The sequence below is a fragment of the Oncorhynchus gorbuscha genome, linkage group LG10, assembly GCF_021184085.1.
Source record: "Oncorhynchus gorbuscha isolate QuinsamMale2020 ecotype Even-year linkage group LG10, OgorEven_v1.0, whole genome shotgun sequence".
Classification (NCBI taxonomy): domain Eukaryota; kingdom Metazoa; phylum Chordata; class Actinopteri; order Salmoniformes; family Salmonidae; genus Oncorhynchus; species Oncorhynchus gorbuscha.
The window spans coordinates 54,443,707-54,464,824 of NC_060182.1; the positions used below are offsets into that span (position 1 = coordinate 54,443,707).

Consider the following 21,118-nt stretch of genomic DNA (forward strand, 5'->3'; position numbering starts at 1 on the left):
GCCCAAACAGCTCCCCAAGCTGTTTGCAGGACAACAGCTACAGCATGCTTTACAAAGAGATTTGGAGAATATCAGGGACAACTGAGTATTAATTGAGAGCATTAATTGAGAGTCAGGTGAACTACTGTTCTGTGGTCTGGGGAAATGCATCATCAAGTGAAGTTGGGATGCTGCAGAATGCACAGAACAAAGCAGTCATGCGCAGTGTTCTTGGTTGGTCATCAATCGATAGGATAAATAAAACATGCTTATTTTATTTACTAATAATCATCATTTAAAACGGCCAAGTTCTATTCACAACGGTACTCAGTTGGTAAGAGACAGACATTCCATAAATACTAGAAATAGATTATTCACCATCTATGTGTTGTCCAGACAGAAAAGAGAAATAACATTTCGATTTAGAGCAATAAAGGAATGGAATAAATTAACTGAGCAAACTAGAAACCTTTCAATATTCTTTTAAAACGATTTAAATATAATACATAGAAATGTTGTGGGACTATAGTAGATGAAGAATCAATATTTTTTAGATTGAGTATTTATTGGGTCATTATGTTAGTATATTATGTATGTTTCTAATAGTGTGTTATATGTGAAAATGTGTTTGTATTATAAATTGTATTTTAATGTTTCAGGACTCTTGGAAGATTAGTCCAAATGGGGACTAAAAGAGATCCAAATAAAATCCAAATCAAAGCCCCTCCAATGCCATTACTTGCCCCACTTCACCCCCTTCTGCACCCCTCATCTCTGCCCTAACCTCCCCCATCCATGCATTTAGAAGCTGGGGTCGAATTGATACGCACCTTGCCCTTCTCTCAAAAATGAGGTGTGTCTACGAGAGGGAAACGGAGGAGGAAAGGAGATTATTGTGGAAAATTATTGTGGAAACTGTGCCTTCCCCAGAAGCTACAGAATCTCCACTTTTCTGCTACTTCTTCCCCCTTTCATGGCAGATTGTATCCTGTTATAAGTGAGTTTTGGCCAGTGACAAGGATACGGCTCACACCGCTTCCCGCTCCCCGCACCTCGAAAATACAATTACAGATCATAAAGGGAGCTGAGGAAGATGTATGAATGGAATCTAATGTGAGGTGCATCATCATCAACAGACTACTTTCTCCCCCTCCACATCCCCATGTTCATGCTTGAGAGGGCATCATGAGAGGGTGTTAATTGTGACGACCGGCATCCACACAAACACACACTGCTTGATGTCCTACTACCCTTGGAAGGACCTTGGTGTGTTAATCCACTAAGCTACACAGATATACACAGGTGACCAGTTAATTAGGTACAACCATCTAGTACCGAGTCGGACCCCCCTTTGCCTCCAAAACACAGTGAATTTTTGGGGAATGGACACTTTGCTCGATTGGTATCAAGGGACCTAAGCTGTGCCAGGAAAACATTCCCCACACCATTACACCACCGCCACTAGCCTGTACCGTTCACACCAGACAGGACGTGGCCATGGAGTCATGCTGCATACGTCAAATCCTGACTCCATGACGCAACACGCACCGGGATTTGTCGGATCAGGCAATGTTTTCCCACTCCTCAATTGTCCAGGGTTGGTGATTGCGTGCCCACTGGAGCTGCTTCTTCTTGTTTTTAGCTGATAGGAATGGAACCCGGTGTGGTTGTTTTCTGCAATAGCACAAGGGTCGGACGATTTGAGCGTTCTAAAATGCCTTTCTGCACACCATTGTTGTACTGCACGGTTATTTGCCTGTCTGTGGCCCGCCTGTTACCTTGCATAATTCTTGCCATTCTCCTTCGACCTCTCATCGACGTGCTGTTTTCACCCACAGGTCTGCCACTGACTGGATTTTTTTTTTGTCGCACCATTCTCTATAAACCCTAAACACTGTCGTGCATGCAAAGCCCAGGAGGCTGGCCGTTTCTGAGATACTGGAACCGGCGCGCCTGGCACCGACGAGCATACCACACTCAAAGTTGCTTAGGTCACTCATTTTGCCGATTCTAACGTCCAATTGAAGAGTAACTGAATGGTTCGATGCCTGTCTGTCTGCTTTATATTACAAGCCATGGCCATGTGACTCACTGTCTGTAGGCACAAACCATTTTTGTGAACTGATTGGTTTACCTAATAAACTGGCCACTGAGTGTAGATAGCAAGTAAGTGTAACATTCTGACTTAACCATTATCCTTGTGGGTGAGAGGAGCTTGATGTACTGTATCACGGCAAAGTTGGGCAAATGGGAGACATCTGTTGATTCATCTCGATTTACCCAGAACAAGGGATGGGCATTTGAAATAATTTATCTATTCATACAATAGCATTACATTTTTTGAAACTTTGTTTCAACTTGGATACTTGTTTGACGCGCAACCTGCAAACCTCGTACATGACTCGGAAGAGTCATGTGCATAGCTGCTGTAGCATGGCCGGGGAATGGGCAGGGGCTGGTGTTGTGTGTGACACTAGACTGAGATAGAGAAAAAGTAGCCACTGACTCGCACTAAATAGACAAACATGTATATGCTATAGGTTATTTATCATACCATCTGGCAGTGCCTATCTTTACTGCATCAAATCGATGTAAAAAAAAAGCTAGCTAAGTTATTCGCTAGGCATGGCAGCTAGCTAACTAGGCTAGTTGAGGCTATTTCACTGCGTTCCCCGTCCATGTTTAGAACAACTCCAGTTAGATGTAACAACAGCCTACCTGACGGTTGCTCGTGGTAGCCTACTCCTTTATTTAGCTTACTCAATTCCGTAATTTTAATTGCATTTTGAATTGACTAGCGATCTCCTAAAAAAATGGAGCCATCAACAAGCTACACGCATGACACCTGTGTAGGCTATAGAGTATGTCTTTTTATGGGGCGCAAGTCATCAAAATATAATTCAAAAGTTTGTTGTTTTATTAAATTAAGAATTTAAAATGCCCTTTCATTATCTCACACAATCATGGCTAGCGGGAAGGTTCATGTATTTGTTTTGTGGCTAAACCAACTAGGCACGTAATTTAACAATTTGATTTGTATTTATGGATTTGTTATTAAGGCACATGTTCTAGAAGGCATTCCTGCCAAAAAAAATAATGTTTACATTCAAATGGCGCTCCTGTGAAGTAGTGACGTGTGACATACGCCTAGTTTCCTGAAACGAGTCACAAATATGGTACATGCACTGACAATCTCTGTCCTCCGGCTCCAACATGAATGCAGAAAAGGTCACATTTGTCAATGTGACACCACTGTTGCCCATTATGGCCAAGCAGAGGAAACGAGGTGTGTGCTGATGTCATGGCATTTTAAATTCCATACACATGAATGCACACACACACACACAAATCCATTGTAACACGCACAAACCCTGTTCACAGAGGAAACTAGGTCTGTGGCATTCCAAATTACACACACACACATCATCTCCACCAATGTAACTCACACAAACACTGTCTGACTTCCTACATGCTGCACGTTACCTAATCCCTGAGCATTGTAAAGTGGGGCATCTCTGAAGAAAGGAGGGGCGGCTGCATAAATAAGCAATTGATGTGTGCCTCTTTCTCCATAACTAGCTTTAAACTAAAACTCCTGTGCCCCACCTTCCATATGCACAGTGCCATTAATCAAAAAAAGTTGTTGGAAGTACTCAAAGAACAAATAAAAAAGTGACGTAAGTAACTAAAACATCAGGGAACGGAGACAGGGGCAACCAGCCAACCACACAGTGGCTAGAACCACAGTAGTCACCTTGAAATAAAGGATGTCGTCATATCAAATCATTGCTACAGCATTAAACAGAAGTGCAGTGATTTAACATCATTAGAAGCATTAGGCGCCTGTACCATGTCAAGGTGTTTATCAATACCTCACCGTTTGGCAAGCTTTTTCTCACTAATATTTTCTGCAAGGTTGCTCACGAATCAGCATAAGTTTGCATACTGGGTTATATTTTTGCAATATTTTCCAAGCTCCTTGGAGAAGCAGCCAATGAATATGAGCAATAATGGATAAGAAACGGAAATGTTTCCAATGTTTTGAAGCGTGGCCAGAAAGCCTAATGATTTAATTATAATTGTTTCTGCTTTTGTCACGAGGAGGAGTGATTACACTGACTGTGCGGCCCACAGATAGATTGTAGCAGGGTAAAGGCATACATTTTATACATCTGTACCAATCTGGGGGCAGCTCTGGAAAGAAAATGGAGACAACTGTAAATTACTATAATAACGCAAACAGAATCAGTTTGACAGCGGTTCGTTGGATGTAAGCCGTGTTGGACTGATTTTCTTGCGTACAAGAAATGTCAACAGCTCTTAAGGTATTGATTGGCCGAAAATGTAACATCATGCTATTAAGCACATACACTTCCTAAAATATTTTAATTGAACTCAACTATAATTATGAACGGTCTGAATGTCCATATGTACTTTCTAATGTGATAGTAGAACATGTACGGGGGCAAGAATAATAAAAAATTATTAAATGTGCAATCAGGCAATTCCTTGAATGTTTTGTCTACACCCATTATTATTTTAAATACGCACAGTACCAGTCAAAAGTTTGGACACACCTACTCATTCCAGTGTTTTTCTTTATTTTCACACTTTTCTACACTGTAGAATTTTTTTCAAATTCTTATTTTCAATGACAACCCAGTGGGTTAACTGCCTGTTCAGGGGCAGAATGACAGATTTGTGCCTTGTCAGCTCAGGGATTTGAACTTGCAACCTTTCGGTTACCAGTCCAACACTTTAACCACTAGGCTACCCTGCCGCCCCAGAATAACAGTGGAGACATCAAAACTATAAAATAACACATATGGAATCATGAAGTTACCAAAAAAGTTTTAAACAAATCTAAATATATTTTAGATTCTTCAAAGTATCCACCCTTTGCCTTGATGACAGCTTTGTATTCTCTCAACCAGCTTCATGAGGTAGTCACCTGGAATGCTTTTCCAACAGTCTTGAAGGAGTTCCCACATGCTGAGCACTTGTTGGCTGCTTTTCCTTCAATCTGTGGTCCACCACATCCCAAACCATCTCATTCACACAAATCTAACTAAGGAATGGAATAAGGATATATAAATATATGGATGAGCAATAACAGAGCAGCATAGGTAAGATGCAATAGATGGTATAAAATACAGTATATACATATGAGATAAGTGATGCAAGATATGTAAACGTTATTAAAATGGCATTATTAAAGTGATCCATTTAATAAAGTGGCAGCAGCCTCTCTGTGTCCCAGCCTTGATGCACCTGTGCTGACCTTGCCTTCTGGATGATAGCGGGGTGAACAGGCAGTGGCTCGGGTGGTTGTTGTCCTTGGTGATCTTTTGGCCTTCCCATTATATCGGGTGCTGTAGATGTCCTGGAGGGCATGTAGTTTGCCCCCGGTGATGCGATGTGCAGACCGCACCACCCTCTGGAGAGCCTTGCGGTTGTGGGCAGTACAGTTGCTGTAACTGGCTGTGATACGGCCCAACAGTATGCTCCCAATTGTGCATCTGTGAAGGTTTGTGAGGATTTTAAGTGACAAGACAAATTTCTTCAGCCTTCTGAGGTTGAAAAGTCTGTATGTAGGAAGCAGCCTCTCTGTGTTAGTGGTGGCTGTTTAACAGTCTGACGGCATTGCAATAGAAGCTGTTTTTTAATCTCAGTCTTCTTCACCAACCTGTCTGTGTGGGTGAACAATTTGAGTTTGTCTGTGATGTGTACCCCGAGGAACTTAAAACGTTTCACTATCTCCACTGCTTTCCCATCGATGTGCATAGGGGGGTGCTCCCTCTGCTGTTTCCTGAAGTCCACGATCATCTCCTTTGTTTTGTTGACGTTGAGTGAGAGGTTGTTTTACTGACACCACACTCTGAGTGCCCTCACCTAGGCTGTCTCGTCATTGTTGGTAATCAAGGCTACTACTGTTGTGTCGTCTGCAAACTTGATGATTGAGTTGGAGGCATGCATGGCCACACGGTCATGAGTGAACAGGGAGTACAGGAGGGGGCTGAGCACACACCCTTGTGGGACCTCAGTGTTGAGGATCAGCGAAGTGTTGTCACCAACCATCACCATCTGGGGGAAGTCCAAGACCCAATTGCACAGGGCGGGGTTGAGACCCAGAGGGCCTCAAGCTTAATGACGAGCTTGGAAGGTACCATGGTGTTGAATGCTGAGCTATAGTAAATGAACAGCATTCTTACATAGGTATTCTGCGTGAACAGATCGGATAGGACAGTGTGCAGTGTTATGGTGATTGCATCGTCTGTGGACCTATTGGGGCGGTGAGCAAATTGAAGTGGGTCTAGGGTGACAGGTAAAGTGGAGGTGAAATGATCCTTGACTTACCTCTCAAAGCACTTCATGATGACAGAAGTGAGTCATTTAGTTCAGCTACCTTTGCCTTCTTAGGTACAGGAACAATGGTGGCCATCTTAAAGCATGTGGGGACAGTAGACTGGTATGCAAGAGATTGAATAATCCATAAACACACCACCCAGCTGGTCTGTGCATGCTCTGAGGGTGCGGCTAGGGATGCCATCTGGTCCGGCAGCCTTGCGACGTGGCTGGTTTTTCTTTTGTAGTCCATGATTGTCTGTAGACCCTGCCACATACGTCTCGTGTCTGAGCCGTTGAATTGCGACTCCACTTTGTCTCTACTGACATTTTGCTTGATTGATTGCCTTGCGGAGGGAATAACTACACTGTTTGTATTCGGCCATATTCCCAGTCACCTTTCAATGGTTAAATGCAGTGGTTGGCGCTTTCAGTTTTGCGCGAATGCCGCCATCTATCCACTGTTTCTGGTTAGGGTAGGTTTTAATAGTCACATTGGGTACAACATCTACTATGCACTTCCTTATAAACTCACTCACCGAATCAGCATATAAATCAATATCATTCTCTGAGGCTACCCGGAACACCTCCCAGTCCAAGTGATCAAAACAATCTTGAAGCGTGGATTCCAATTGGTCAAACCAGAATTGTGCTTAGCACATGTAGATCCTGTTTGAGTTTCTGCCTATAGGAATGGAGGAACAAAGTGGAGTCGTGGTCAGATTTGCCGAAAGAAGGGAGAAGGAGGGCGTTGTATGCATTGTGGAAGTTAGAGTAGCAGTGATCCAAAGTTTTGCCAGCGCGAGTGCTACAGTCAATATGCTGATGGAATTTAGCTAGCTAGCCTTGTTCTCAAATTTGCTTTGTTTACCATCCCCATCTACAATAAGTGCAGCCTCATGATATATGGTTTCCAGTTTGCATAAAGTCCAGTAAAGTTCCTTGAGGGCTGTCGTGGTATGATGGAATGGCGTATTGCTGCAGAATACTGTGCCTTGAATTCTAAATGAATCACAGACACTGTCACGAGCAAAGCACCCACACACCATCACACCTTCTCCTCCATCCTTCACGGTGGGAACCACACATGTGGAGATCATCCGTTCAACTACTCGTAGTCTCACAAAGACACGGCGGTTGGCGGTTGGGAGCAAAAATATAAAAAATTGGACTCATCAGACCAGAGGACAGATTTCCACCGGTTTAAGGTCCATTGCTTGTGTTTCTTGGCCCAAGCAAGTCTCTTCTTCTTATTGGTGTCCTTTAGTAGTGGTAACTTTGCTGCAATTCGACCATGAAGGCCTGAGTCACGCAGTCTCCTCTGAACAGTTGACGTTGTTATGTGTCTTGTTACTTGAACTCTTGAGGTGCAATCTGAGGTGCAGTTAATTGTGGATTTCTGAGTTTAGTAACTCTAATGAAATTATCGCCTGCAGTAGAGGTAACTCTGGGTCTTCCTTTCCTGTGGCGGTCCTCATGAGAACCAGTTTCATTATAGCGCTTGATGGTTTTTGTGACAGCACTTGAAGAAAGTTCTTGAAAGTTCCGGATTAGCTGAACTTAATGTCTTAAAGTAATGATGGACTGTCATTTCTCTTTACTTATTTGAGCTGTTCTTGCCATTTAAGCAAATAGGGCTATCTTCTGTATACCCCCCCTACCTTGTCACAACACAACTGATTGGCTCAAATGCATTAAGAAGGAAAGAAATTCCACAAATGAACTTTTATCATGGCACACGTTTCATTTGAAATGTATTCCACACCTCATGAAGCTGGTTGAGAGAATACCACGTGTGCAAAGCTGTCATCAAGGCAAAGGGTGGCTACTTAGAAGAATGAAATATTAAATATATTTTGATTTGTTTTAACATTTTTTGGGTTACTTCATGATTCTATATGTGTTATTTCATAGTTTTGATGTATTCACTATATTATACAATGTAGAAAATAGTTAAAATAAAGAAAAGCCCTGGAATGAATAGGTGTGTCAACTTTTGACTGGTACTGTATATATATTCCCTGAGTATTATATTTCTCCTAGATTTAGGACAGACACTTTTTGAAGTGTTTTTGAAACCTTGTTTCTAATGATTTTTTTGACTGAACTTTTAGACATTTTTGAATGTGTTATTCAATGCATTTCTATGGGCATTTATCAAATGTTTTTTCATATTTATTTGATACATAAAGGGGTCCTAAAATTCCAAATCAAATAATTAAATGATCCATAGTACTGCCATCTTAAAACAATTCCAATTGCCAGCTTAGCACCCCCCTTCCCTCAATGACTTTGATTCAGTGATATGAGAAAACAGAATGGATCAACAACATTGTAGTTACTCCACAATACTAACCTAATTGGCAGAGTGAAAAGAAGGAAGCTGTAGAGAATTGAAATATTCAAAAACATGGATTCTGTTCAACTAGCTCTCACAGTCTCACTTCAGAGTTAGACGTTCATAGATGTTTCTCAAACCTCAAAGTTCAAAGTTTTTAAGGTTAAGTTCAGGCATTAGGGTTGAGGTTTGGGATATGCTTAAAACAAAAAACAAAAAAATAACTGTACATTGCTGGATTTGAACTTCCAACTGTTGAAATCAGAGGCAGATGCTTATGTTAATGCCCATCCACAATCCCCATTGCTCTAGCAAAACCAAAACCTACTTGAAGGTATCAGCGCTCACTGTTGCCCCTAGTGGCTGGTTCTAGGGAGAACCCTTTGCCTTACAAAGAACCTTTGTCTTCCAAAAAGGGTTCTTCAGATCAAAACGGTTCTTGGTAGAACCCTATCCCTCCACAAAGAACCCTTTTGGAACACATTTTTTCTAAGAATGTAGGAGGCATGCATGGCGTACTAAAGCTGTGGGCTAACACCAACTTTAGCTATCTCTGATGTGCATCCAAAGTTCTAATTTCTCCATTATTATATTATGTTCCTTGGCGGATGTTTGTATGAGGCGATTAGCCTGTCTCTATCCAATCAGTGGGATTCAGATCTGAGTTTGACGGTGTTGGATTGGTTGGTTCAAGTCCTGGTGAAAAGGGAAGGTCTCTGAAAATCAAATAGGCTAAGAATGTATAGGAACACCCGACATGGGGGAACTGTGCTATCAGACCGAGCCAGCCCCACATTTTGCTTATCTGACAGGTTTGATTACATTTTTCTAGGCCAGCCTCCCTCATCAAAGCGTTTAAGAAATTATGCTGATTACAGTGCACTGAAGACATGGGGAAGCACCCTGGAATATTGAGTGCTAAGCATTCACTGAGATAATAGCTTCATTTGTGCTTGATCAAAATAAAGGCTGCTTGTTTAATCCCTAACCTATTGGTACTTATGTTGGATTGTTCAGGGAATTGATGAGGCCTTTTAGGCAGGTTCAGAAAGAAAAAATAAACTCATTAGCGCTACATAGCGGTAAATGAACAAAGACGGAGAATTCAGAGGTATTACTGCATAATACAATACATTGATGTGTGGCCCTATTGTAGACTATATGGGCTACAACTGAGGATACTTTGATTTGGAAGGTAAGTAAAGTCAATGTGGCCAAAATGAAAGAGAGAAAATAGTTAGCTCTTTCATTTTTATTTTTATTTTATTTAACTAGGCAAATCAGTTAAGAACAAATTCTTATTTACTATGATGGCCACCCCGGCAAAACACTGACGCCGCTGGGCCAATTGTGTGCCACCCTACGGAACATCCCAATCACAGCTGGATGTGATACAGACTGGATTTGATCCAAGGACTGTGGTGATGCCTCTTGCACTGAGATGCAGTGCCTTAGACAGCTGCGTCACCAGAAATGCAACTTGCGCAACAAGAGTGCACTATAATTTGATGCAAAACCATCACCACACACCTTTCATGAATAGACAACATGTGTAATGCATGAGTATAAGATGAGTCATTATTTCCTATTGATTGTGTAGCTCAACTCTGTTAAATAAGCACTACTTATGCCACTTAACTCAGAAAGTAATACCACAGTGCCATCACTCTGGTTGACAACGTATCCATCCGCCATCTGATAACAAGTGCAGTAAATTGCCAAACCCAGGCCTGAAGCTATCATCAAGCCAACGACCCTTACCAAATCCAACAACACAATCAAACTGCAGTTTTCAGACAGGGCAACGAAACATGCAACGGTGTGTGAGAACAAAATACATATCGTGACATATTAGGCTACTGTGAAGGTATCCAGCTCTTTCCACAAAAAAGTTAAATAACACACAGTTTATAGGCCGTACTTATTCCAACCAATTTAGCATGTCATCCTTTGAAGCATTGCATTGTGTGTGTGTGTGTGTGTGTGTGTGTGTGTGTGTGTGTGTGTGTGTGTGTGTGTGTGTGTGTGTGTGTGTGTGTGTGTGTGTGTGTGTGTGTGTGTGTGTGTGTGTGTGTGTGTGTGTGTGTGTGTGTGTGTGTGTGTGTGTGTGTGTGTGTGTGTGTGTGTGTGTGTGTGTGTGTGTGTGTGTGTGTGTGTGAGAGAGAGAGACAGAGAAATTATGAGGAGGAGGGATCGATCTAAAACCTTACCTCCGGAGGCTATATGAAAAAAGAGGCGGGGGTCTGCTGCTCGTATCGCCGCGGTGTACTTGTCCTCTCTCCCGGGAACCTGTGCTTTCTTTTCTGGCATAAGCCGGACTCTTAGCCGGCCCCCTTCGGCGCCGAACCACCATTCCAAAATATTTGTTAGGTCAATTTCCAGGAAAAATACCGGGTCTTTCTCGTAGACTGCCAGTCCACCGCATCCCGTTTTAACCAAGTCCTCCCCAATTTCCACCACGACTTGATTCGATTTACGGCTGGCTTTCGTCAAACCCAAATGCAGAACTTTGGACAGCGGCCTCTTGTAGCCGTCCACCAGCACTGGTTCCGGAAGCTGTCCACCAGCACTGGTTGAATTCTCTGCCGCCATGCTATCGATTGCAACCAACTTTGGGTCAACAAAAGTAGCCACCGTTTTTTGTAAGGGAATGCAGTGCATCCTTAAATTAGCGCGCACCGTATAGCACCCACTAAAAGTCAGACAATCTCCGTTAAGTGGACGTTTAATCAACTCGGTAATGTAGTAGCGCAACAGAGAGGGCACTGCAAAATCCATGGCCAGGTTTTTCCTCTTAAGTCGGGAGTTGTAGGTCTGGTTGGAGTCTTTTTTGCTTCTGGCATCCCCGCTGCTGCTGCTGTTGCCAAGCCCCGCAGTGGGGAATGCAAGCCCTGCGGTGGTCATTTGCGAGGCGCACTGCCGCTCAGCAAGAAATGCCGCAGACCAAACGAACAAGTATAATATCCTGGTCGCCATGCTTGGAATCGAAAAATCTCCTTTTTGATTATGTTTTTACCCCGGTTCCCTTCTCTTCTTTTTTCACGAACGCAGCACAAAATCAAAGCGCGAATCGATGATCATGCGGGCTCTGTAGTTCTGGCTCGTGCGCACCCGCGGCACATTCCCTTCACATCTGTTTGGTGATAGCGGTGACTGTTGCTACTAACCCTTCTTCGTTAAAGAACAAACGTGTCATAATTTTTCCTCCCTAAATGATGTTCTTTGTCACGGGTATATCGCCCCAATTACTCTCTTACTGCAGGGCGCTGCTTGATATTCACTGGGTCCGCTCCAGTGGCTATCAAAGGCTCCCTGTGTGTCTCGTGGCACAGTTGTGGGGTACAAGTAGTCGTTTGCCAGCGAAGAGATACAGTATCGCTCTCTCCTGTCATAAATCTTCACTGACCATGTCAGTATTCAGCTAAATCTGTTTGAGCAATTCACAGAGCGCGAAACAATTTTACTCCCAATGCTTCACCTCGATAAAGGCACCACGATGTCAAGCGGAAAGTGGAACTTTAAATCCTAATACAAAATATATTTCCCTCGAATAAGACTATACCTACGCTGTCGGGACGCAGTCTCTCCAATACTCTTTTCCGATGGCTTTTGCTGGCTTAAGTGCACGAGATGAGTCACCTGGCTCCCTACGTTCGTATTGTAAACTCACGTATGCATCCCCTTGACATCAGTGTAAAGCCAGATATCCTCGAATATGCGAATGAATATGAGACACATCTGTGCCAGAAAGTGTAGCCTCTGTCTGAGCGTCCGCCCGTTGAACGGCTGTTACAAACGTGTCGGGGAGCAGTATGCACCTTCAGATCAGTGTCAGCATCCGTTAAAGCGCCTAAATCTCATTGAAATTATCAAGGCCAAATACTGAGCCAGAGCGGCGGTGCTCCTGAAAATACCCCTAATTAATTTCAATTAATCATTAACCCATTAGCAAGCAAATGATTTATCCACTACTCTCTCCAAATGTATCCTGTCTGAATTGGTAATTGTTTGGTGTAGCCAACCCATGAACACTTTTGTCTCACCAAGAGGGAAGATAATTAAGCAAGAGGTGAGGCATAGCCAATGTAAGACTTTTCTTTTTTGTAAGACTTTTCTGTAAATTCAACAGTAAAACACTGTCAAGTGCACAGTAAAATATTGTTTTACAGAATTAATGCAGCATGGGTAAAATTATTTAAAATACTGTTAATAACTGTAATTGGAGAATATTAATGATGACATCACAACTATGTCTAGGGTGCACGGGGTCATCAAGGCAAAGAGGGGCTTCTTTGAATAATCCAAAATATAAAGTATATTTGGATTTCTTTAACACTTTTTTGGTGACTATATGAATCCCTATGTGTTATTTCATAGTTTTGACATCTTCACTATTATTCTACAATGTAGAAAATAGTTTTTTTTAAGAAATAAAGAAAACCCTGGAATGAGTAGATGTGTCCAAACTTTTGACTGGTACTGTATATATATACAGCGCAACAGGGACAGCCCCAAAATAATATTGGGAGGGGGCACACGGGAGTGTGGCTAAGTCGGGTAGGAGACCTGAGCCAACTCCCCATGCTTACCGTGGAGAGAGGTTGACCGGGCAGGCACCGTGTTATGCGCTGAGGCGCACTGTGTCCCCAGTGTGCACGCATAGCCCGGTGCTCTACATTGCAGCTCCTCGCATCGGCCGGGCTAGAGTGGGCATCGAGCCAGGAGGAATGTAGCCAGCTCAGCACATCTGGTCTCCAGTACGTCTCCTCGGCCCGGGATATATGGCACCAGCCCTACGCACGGTGTCCCCGCACTTGCCGGGCTACAGAGGGTATCCAGCCAGGACAGGTTATGCAGGCTCGGTGCTCGAGACCTCCAGTGCGCCTCCATGGTCCGGTCCATCCGGTGCCTCCTCCACGCACCAGGCCTCCTGTGGCAGCCCCACGCACCAAGCTGTCTCACCGTCTCCTCCCTCCAGGTGCACCCGCCTGTCCAGAGCTTCCAGAGTCTCCCTCCTGTCCAGCGCTTCCAGAGCCGCCCGTCAGTCAGGAGCTGCCAGAGCCGCCCGTCAGTCAGGAGCTGCCAGAGCCTCCCTTCACTCCGGCGCTGCCAGAGTCTCCCATCTATTCGGGGCCCACTGAAAGGGTCCCCAGTTGTGTCTGCACCAGACAAAACTGTTTCGGTTTCATTTCGGTCTCTTGTTGTTTTTGTCATTCAGTGTTCTATTAAATAATAATGAACACTTACCATGCTGCGCTTTGGTCCTACCTTCAAACTCAGTGACTCTTTGCTTGACATCATGGGAATAGCCATTGCTCAAAAACCGCGATAAAAAAAGCCAGGCTACGGTTTGCAACTGCACATGGGGACAAAGATTGTACTTTTGAAGAAATGTCCTCTGTTCTGATGAAACAAAAATAGAACTGTTTGGCCATAATGACCATCGTTATGTTTGGAGGAAAAGGGGGAGGCTTGCAAGCTGAAGAACACCATCCCAACCGCGGTGGGAGCATCATGTTGTGGGGGTACTTTGCTGCAGGAGGGACTTGTGCACTTCACAAAATAGATGGCATCATGAGGATGGAAAATTATGTGGATATATTGAAGCAACATCTCAAGACATCAGTCAGCAAGTTAAAAATTGGTTGCAAATGGGTCTTTCAAATGGGCAATGACCCCAAGCATACTTCCAAAGTTGTGGCAAAATGGCTTAAGGACAACAAAGTCAAGGTATTAGAGTGGTCATCACAACGCCCTGACCTCAATTCTATAGAACATTTGTAGGCAGAACTCAAACAGCATGTGTGAGCAAGGAGGCCTACAAACCTGACTCAGTAACACCAGCTCTGCCAGGAGGAATGGGCCAAAATTCACCCAACGTATTGTGGGAAGCTTGTGGAAGGATACCAGAAACGTTTGACCCAAGTTAAACAATTTAATGGCAATGCTACCAAATACAAATTGAGTATATTTAAACTTCTGACCCACTGGGAATGTGATGAAATAAATCAAATCTGAAATAAATAATTATCTCTAGTATTATTCTGACATTTCACATTCTTAAAATAAAGTGGTGATCCTAACTGACCTAAGACAGTGAATTTTTACTAAGATTACATTTCAGGAATTGTGAAAAACTGAGTTTTAATGTATTTGGCTAAGGTGTATGTAAACTTCCATCTTCAACTGTATTACTAACACATTCATAATTTAACACAGAGCCTTGAGTACATACAAAATAGAGGGCTTACAAAAAACTGGAATAGAAGTTTATAAAAGGCTTAAACCTAGAGAAAGACTTCAATATTTTTAACTACACTGCTATAGTATGTTGTAGAGATATGTTTACCTCATCTGTATGTGGTCACTCTTATCCTACATCTTTGTCTGCTTATACATGTATGACCCTGTGCTGCATTGCTGTCCTCAAGTACTGCCCAGTCTCTACGTGGCTCCAACCAGTTCAGCACCATGCCGCTAGCTTTTAAAACTGCGCTCACACACCTGATACCAATTTCCCCTGCAATACACTGAAATAGTAGAAATCAGAGAGGAGAAAACCACCAGTACTGTTTGTGCCACCTTTTAAAGAAAACGGCTTTCTTAAAGTGAAAGTTCACTCAAAACCATCTTCATATTTACTTCATTAATCCACTGTTAATACAATCCCAACTGCATGTCAGCAGTTCGTTTTCAAAATAGTATCCCTTTAAAAACACAGATTCATCATCTCACCTAGCTGTCTACAGATTCTACAGTCCCAGGGGTTATTATTGATTTCTGGGTCTGAACCTAACATCTGATATGAATCAGCAGTGAGTTTCAGGCAGTCAATGGAGATCCCCTTGTCACCTGATCATCTTAAACAGTATGTTTCCTATTGGGTCGGTGAATGTGTGTGTATGTTGGGTGCTTACAAGGCTCCTGTGCTGTAGACCGTGACCCAGTAACCCCCTCCATGAAATGCATTTTCCCAAGGGGCTTAGGGAGGGATTGTGGGGCTATGGCATTGTTTGATGGTTCCTTTGTAAAATGTGGGCTTCACAGATACTTTCCTCCTCTTCATCTGGCTTTGCTGCTTTGCTGCTCCATCTTCTCCACTTGTGCTGCTGCTCTGAAAGGTCATTGGTGATTTAATCGTGTTTGTGTCTGATTTTGTGTGTCTGTACACAGAGTGTTAGTTTGTGTGAATGCTCACACATTAATGTGTTTTTTTTGCATTCAAGATTGTGTGTGTGTGTGTGTGTGTGTGTGTGTGTGTGTGTGTGTGTGTGTGTGTGTGTGTGTGTGTGTGTGTGTGTGTGTGTGTGTGTGTGTGTGTGCGTGCGTGCGTGCGTGCGTGCGTGCGTGCGTGCGTGCGTGCGTGCGTGCGTGCGTGCGTGTTTATGCGTGTGTGTGTGTGTATATATGTGTGTATATGCTAGAGTAGATGTACATGCAACTTATCAAATTCATGTGCGTGTGACCAAGGCTGTTTTTCAATCACCTTCAATAACAAGCATTACAGAGACATGTTATGAGACATGTTATCTTCTTTTTATGCCCCATATTCCTACTGTATCTGAGCATATTACAAATTCGATAAGACAAGCTGGTTTATTCATAGTTGAAGACTCTAAAGGAAAAAAGAAGGGAGGGGGACTCCATTCAATATCTTATCTGAGATTCTGTACACAGCTACAGTATTACCTACACTACCGTTCAAAAGTTGTCCTTGTTTTTGAAAGAAAAGCTCATTTTTTGTCCATTAAAATAACATCAAATTGATCAGAAATAGAGTGTAGACATTGTGAACGTATCCCGGAGTCGCCTATTCACTGTTGACGTTGAGACTGGTGTTTTGCGGGTACTATTTAAAGAGGCTGCCAGTTGAGGGCTTGTGAGGCATCTGTTTCTCAAACTAGACACTCTAATGTACTTGTCCTCTTGCTCAGTTTTGCACCGGGGCCTCCAACTCCTCTTTCTATTCTGGTTAGAGACAGTTTGCGCTGTTATGTGAAGGGGGTAGTACACAGCGTTGTACGAGATCTTCAGTTGCTTGGCAATTTCTCGCATGGAATAGCCTTCATTTCTCAGAACAACAATAGACTGATGAGTTTTCAGGAGAAAGTTATTTGTTTCTGGCCATTTTGAGCCTGTAATCGTACCCACAAATGCAGATGCTCCAGATACTCAACTTGTCTAAAGGCCAGTTTTATTGCTTCTTTAATCAGGACAACAGTTTTCAGCTGTGCTTACATAATTGTAAAATGGTTTCTAATTATCAATTAGCCTTATAAAATGATCAACTTGGAATAGCTAACACAACATGCCATTGGAACACAGGAGTGATGGTTGCTGATAATGGGCCTCTGTTCGCCTATGTAGATATTCCATTAAAGAACACAGAATAGGGTGCCATTTGGGGTGTAGCCTAGGGCATTAATACTTGGACACCTAGCTATCTTATGGGTAATTGCTTAGGGGTGCAACTGGACCCATTTGTCTAGACTGACAGAATTGGAGACGGCATGCTTAAAGTTGCATTAGCATATGCATAGCACAAACTATAATTGAAGACAAAGAGTTGAGGAGGATTGTTTAAAGCGGTGTAATCACTCATTGTAGAAAGCCAGTGTCTGTAGTAATTAATAAGAGATTCAGAGTTAAAGCTAGAAGTTGAATTGATTTTAAAGCACCCTTACCATAATGCCAACTCAGGCATAGCCTAAAAGTCCCATTCTTTACATGTATTGTTTTTGCATGTTTGTGATTGTAATGCATGGTGTGTGTGTGCATTTTGATGGTTGCTTTTCATTCATGGTGGGACTGTTACATGTAGGCCTACCCAGCTCCACCAGGGGGGCTAAATTTGCTTAGCCCCCAGTTCAAACTTGTGCCCCCTCAGTTTCAGTGTTATAGCCCTACATAAAAATAGCAAAAAAAAGTTTAAGTTACTGGATGCCTGGTTATCACCAAAAAAAATATTTATCTCTGCTGCACTGTTAGCACAATGGACAGCGTGTGCTGCGGTGTGTAAGGGGGCTATGGAAAGCCACTGGGGCAGTCCTTTGCGTTTCTATAAAAAGTGGGGGGAACTTCTGTGCAGGTGGAAGTGAAAGGTTGTGCTTTTTCTGCCTCTGTTTGTTCAATTATCACGGTCTGTGGGCCAAAACAATCACATAGATGTGGAGTCATTTGAGGGGCTATTAGTTCATACTTCTGTAGCTGTAAGACTTCAGGTGAGAGTGGTGGTGTCTTCCTTGACAGGTATGACTCCATAACCACTATTTCCTGGATAGTTTATCGTCTGTTTCTTTGGTTTAATTTCTATGGACTCGTTTTTTATCGCTGGGAGAGTTGGAATCAGTTCACCACTTTGTTTTCTCTTGAGGTTTCTTTCTTTGTGTTTCTTAAGATTCTCCTGGTATCTTATAGGAGCTTGTTTGATTTTGTTTATACACACTACATGAACAAAGGTATGTGGACACCAGCTCGTCGAACATCTCAGTCCAAAATCATGGGCATTAATATGGAGTTGGTCCCCCATTTGCTGTTACAACAGCCTCCACTCTTCCGGGAAGGCTTTCCACTAGATGTTGGCTCTAGCATGGCAGATATTTGACGAACTGACTCGCTGGAAAGGTGGCATCCTATTATGATAGGCCATTCTATTGCCAATGTTTGTCTATGCAGATTTTATACACCTTTCGGCAACAGTAATCCACTCATTTAAATGGGTGTCCACATACTTTTGCATATATAGTGTATGTCCTTGTCCTGTCCTTGGTTGATTTAGGTGGCATCTTATAGAAAATAAAACATTCATAATTGAAGTCAGTAACCATAGTATGTCACATAAATAGACATCAAAATCACTCAATCATCCTAACATAATGCAACATGTGATGGTCTTGTTTACCAAATAAATGTTCACTTTCATCCTAACTGTCAAGCCTTTTTACGTCTCTATTTGGTTTGGTCGGGGTGTGATTTGGGTGGGCATTCTATGTGTTGTATTTCTTTGTGTTTGGCCGTGTGTGGTTCCCAATCAGAGGCAGCTTTCCTTCTGTAGCTCAGTTGGTAGAGCATGGCGCTTGTAACGCCAGGGTAGTGGGTTCAATTCCTGGGACCACCCATACGTAGAATCTATGCACACATGACTGTAAGTTGCTTTGGATAAAAGCGTCTGCTAAATGGCATATATTATATATTAGCTTTCAATCTTTGTCTCTGATTGGGAATCATACTTAGGTAGCCTTTTTCCCCACCTATGTTGTGGGCTCTTGTCCTTGTATTGTTGCTGTTGAACCCTACAAGGTTGTACTTTCGTTGGTCCTCTCTTTCTTGTTTTTCTGGTTATTAAAGAATATGATTAACCTACCCCACGCTGTGTCTTGGTCCACTTCTTCAGACGAGCGTTACACTAACCATGATCATATATGTAATTTGTGTTTTTTCAGGTCTTAAGATAAGTAAAAGTGTATGAACTAATACATTTTGTCATTACCACCACATTCTGTCCTTTCCATCCATATTCATTGACATTTTTACAGTATTTGATCATAAATAGCAGGGATTCTAGCAGTCCAATCTCCAGTTGATCTGTTAGCATACAATGTATCCTAAACACATTATTAAAACATAATTTAAAAAATCCCCCAAAAATAGTAATGACGTATAATAAAAATATTATCTTCTCAAGTCATATTTACCTTTTAATTAATTTCCCAGCATCACAATTTGAATCTCACTCCATGAAATCCATGTTCTCCACTGTCACTATTCATATCCATGGTAACCCAGTACACAACATAAAAAAAACATTATTATCATATAATTTGCTTGTCATGGTGGGAATGACACAATACTTAGAGACTAACATATTTCCCGAGTGGCGCAGTGGTCTAAGGCGCTGCATCGCAGTGCTAGCTGTGCCACTAGAGATTTTGGGTTCGAGTCCAGGCTCTGTCGCAGCCAGCCGCAAACGGGAGACCCATGGGGCGGCACACAATCACTTCAGTGTTGTCCGTGTTAGGGCAGTGTTTGGCTGGGAGGGATGTTCTAGTCCCATCACGCACTCATGACTCCTGTGGCAGGCCAAGCACAATGCACGGTTGCCAGGTGTGGCTGGCTTCTGGCTTAAGTGGGCATTGTGTCAAGAAGCAGTGCTGCTTGGCTGGGTTGTGTTTCAGAGGACACACGGCTCTCGACCTTTGCCTCTCCCAAGTCCATATGTGAGTTGCAGTGATGGGACAAGACTGTAACTACCAATTGGGGAGAAAAGGGGGTAAAGAAAAAAAGTTGGGGTGTGAGACAGAACAAAAACACTGAAATCCAGACATGAAATTCTTTAGAAAATGTCATTTAAAAAATGTTGAAAGCTGGAAACAAAGGTGTAAGGTTATTTTAGTCTGTACGTAATGGATGTGGGGTGTAAATAAAGTCCCATATTTGTAAAATCACCTATAAAAGGGTGGGGTCAAGTTTACCAGTTTACCACCCTTGTGAGGACGTCGTGTTGGAGGCCAAATTTGCAGGAATATCTGCCCTATGATGGGGTGTATAAGGTTTTCATCCCGACATTGACTGACACTGAATTGATTATGGACGAGGTCTCTCCAGAGCCTGGAGAGGATGGGGTGTGCTCTGACACTTTCCCGGACTTGGAGAGAAAATTACTGCACTGTAAAATGTTCCTGGGTGTGGCACGGAAGTTGTGTCACTGCTAGTGTGTCTGGAGACAACTCCAGTGTTCACAGTGCATGTTTCGGGAGAGTTGGCAAACATTGTTTGGATAGCTGCAACACTTGTGATAAATAACCTTTGGTTTATTTTATTGTATTGACCAGTTTAATGTAATTTTCTTTGTTGTCTTTGGAGAGCATGTGTCCGGTTTCTCCATCATGTTTACTTGTTAGGGCTAGGGTCTTTTTTCTCAATTTCCACCTCACGGACGTGCCCAAAGTAAACTTCCTGTTGCTCAGGGCCTGAAGCAGGGACATGCATATAATTGGTACCATTGGAAAGAAAACACTCTGCAGTTTGTAGAAATGTAACAATAATGTAGGACTATAACACAATAGATATGGTAGGAGAAAATCCAAAGAAAAACCAACCAGAGCTTTATTTTTGAGAGCCCATGCTCTTACAATGGAATGTATAGGGGGAAAATGAATTCTAGCTCCCAGGATGCTATTCCTATTGCTTCCACATGGTGCCAGCAGTCTATGGTCAAGGTTTCAAGCTTGTAACTTCCAAAACAAATGAGAAAGACCAGTTTTAGTACAGGGACGCAGTCTTGGAAATTTGTGCATGCGTGCGCAATGAAGACAGAACGCACCTGGTAAAATATTGAACATACTACCTATTGAACAAACTTCTTTCCGTATTAAATATTATAGTTTGATTACATTTTAGGGTATCTAAGGAGTCAATAGAAACGTATTTTGACTTGTTGAAACAAAGTTTATAGGG

General features: G+C 42.6%; 1 protein-coding gene across 1 annotated transcript in view; it reads right to left on the bottom strand.

The window, feature by feature from the left end:
• LOC124046905 overlaps positions 1-12,013 on the bottom strand; it is a 287,212-nt gene extending 275,199 nt beyond the window's left edge. Inside the window, exon 1 of the mRNA XM_046367675.1 lies at positions 10,873-12,013. Within this exon, the coding sequence (XP_046223631.1) occupies positions 10,873-11,638 (766 nt within the window). The 5' untranslated portion in view covers positions 11,639-12,013. The remainder of the gene's footprint in view (positions 1-10,872) is intronic.
• Positions 12,014-21,118: the final 9,105 nt, after the last annotated feature.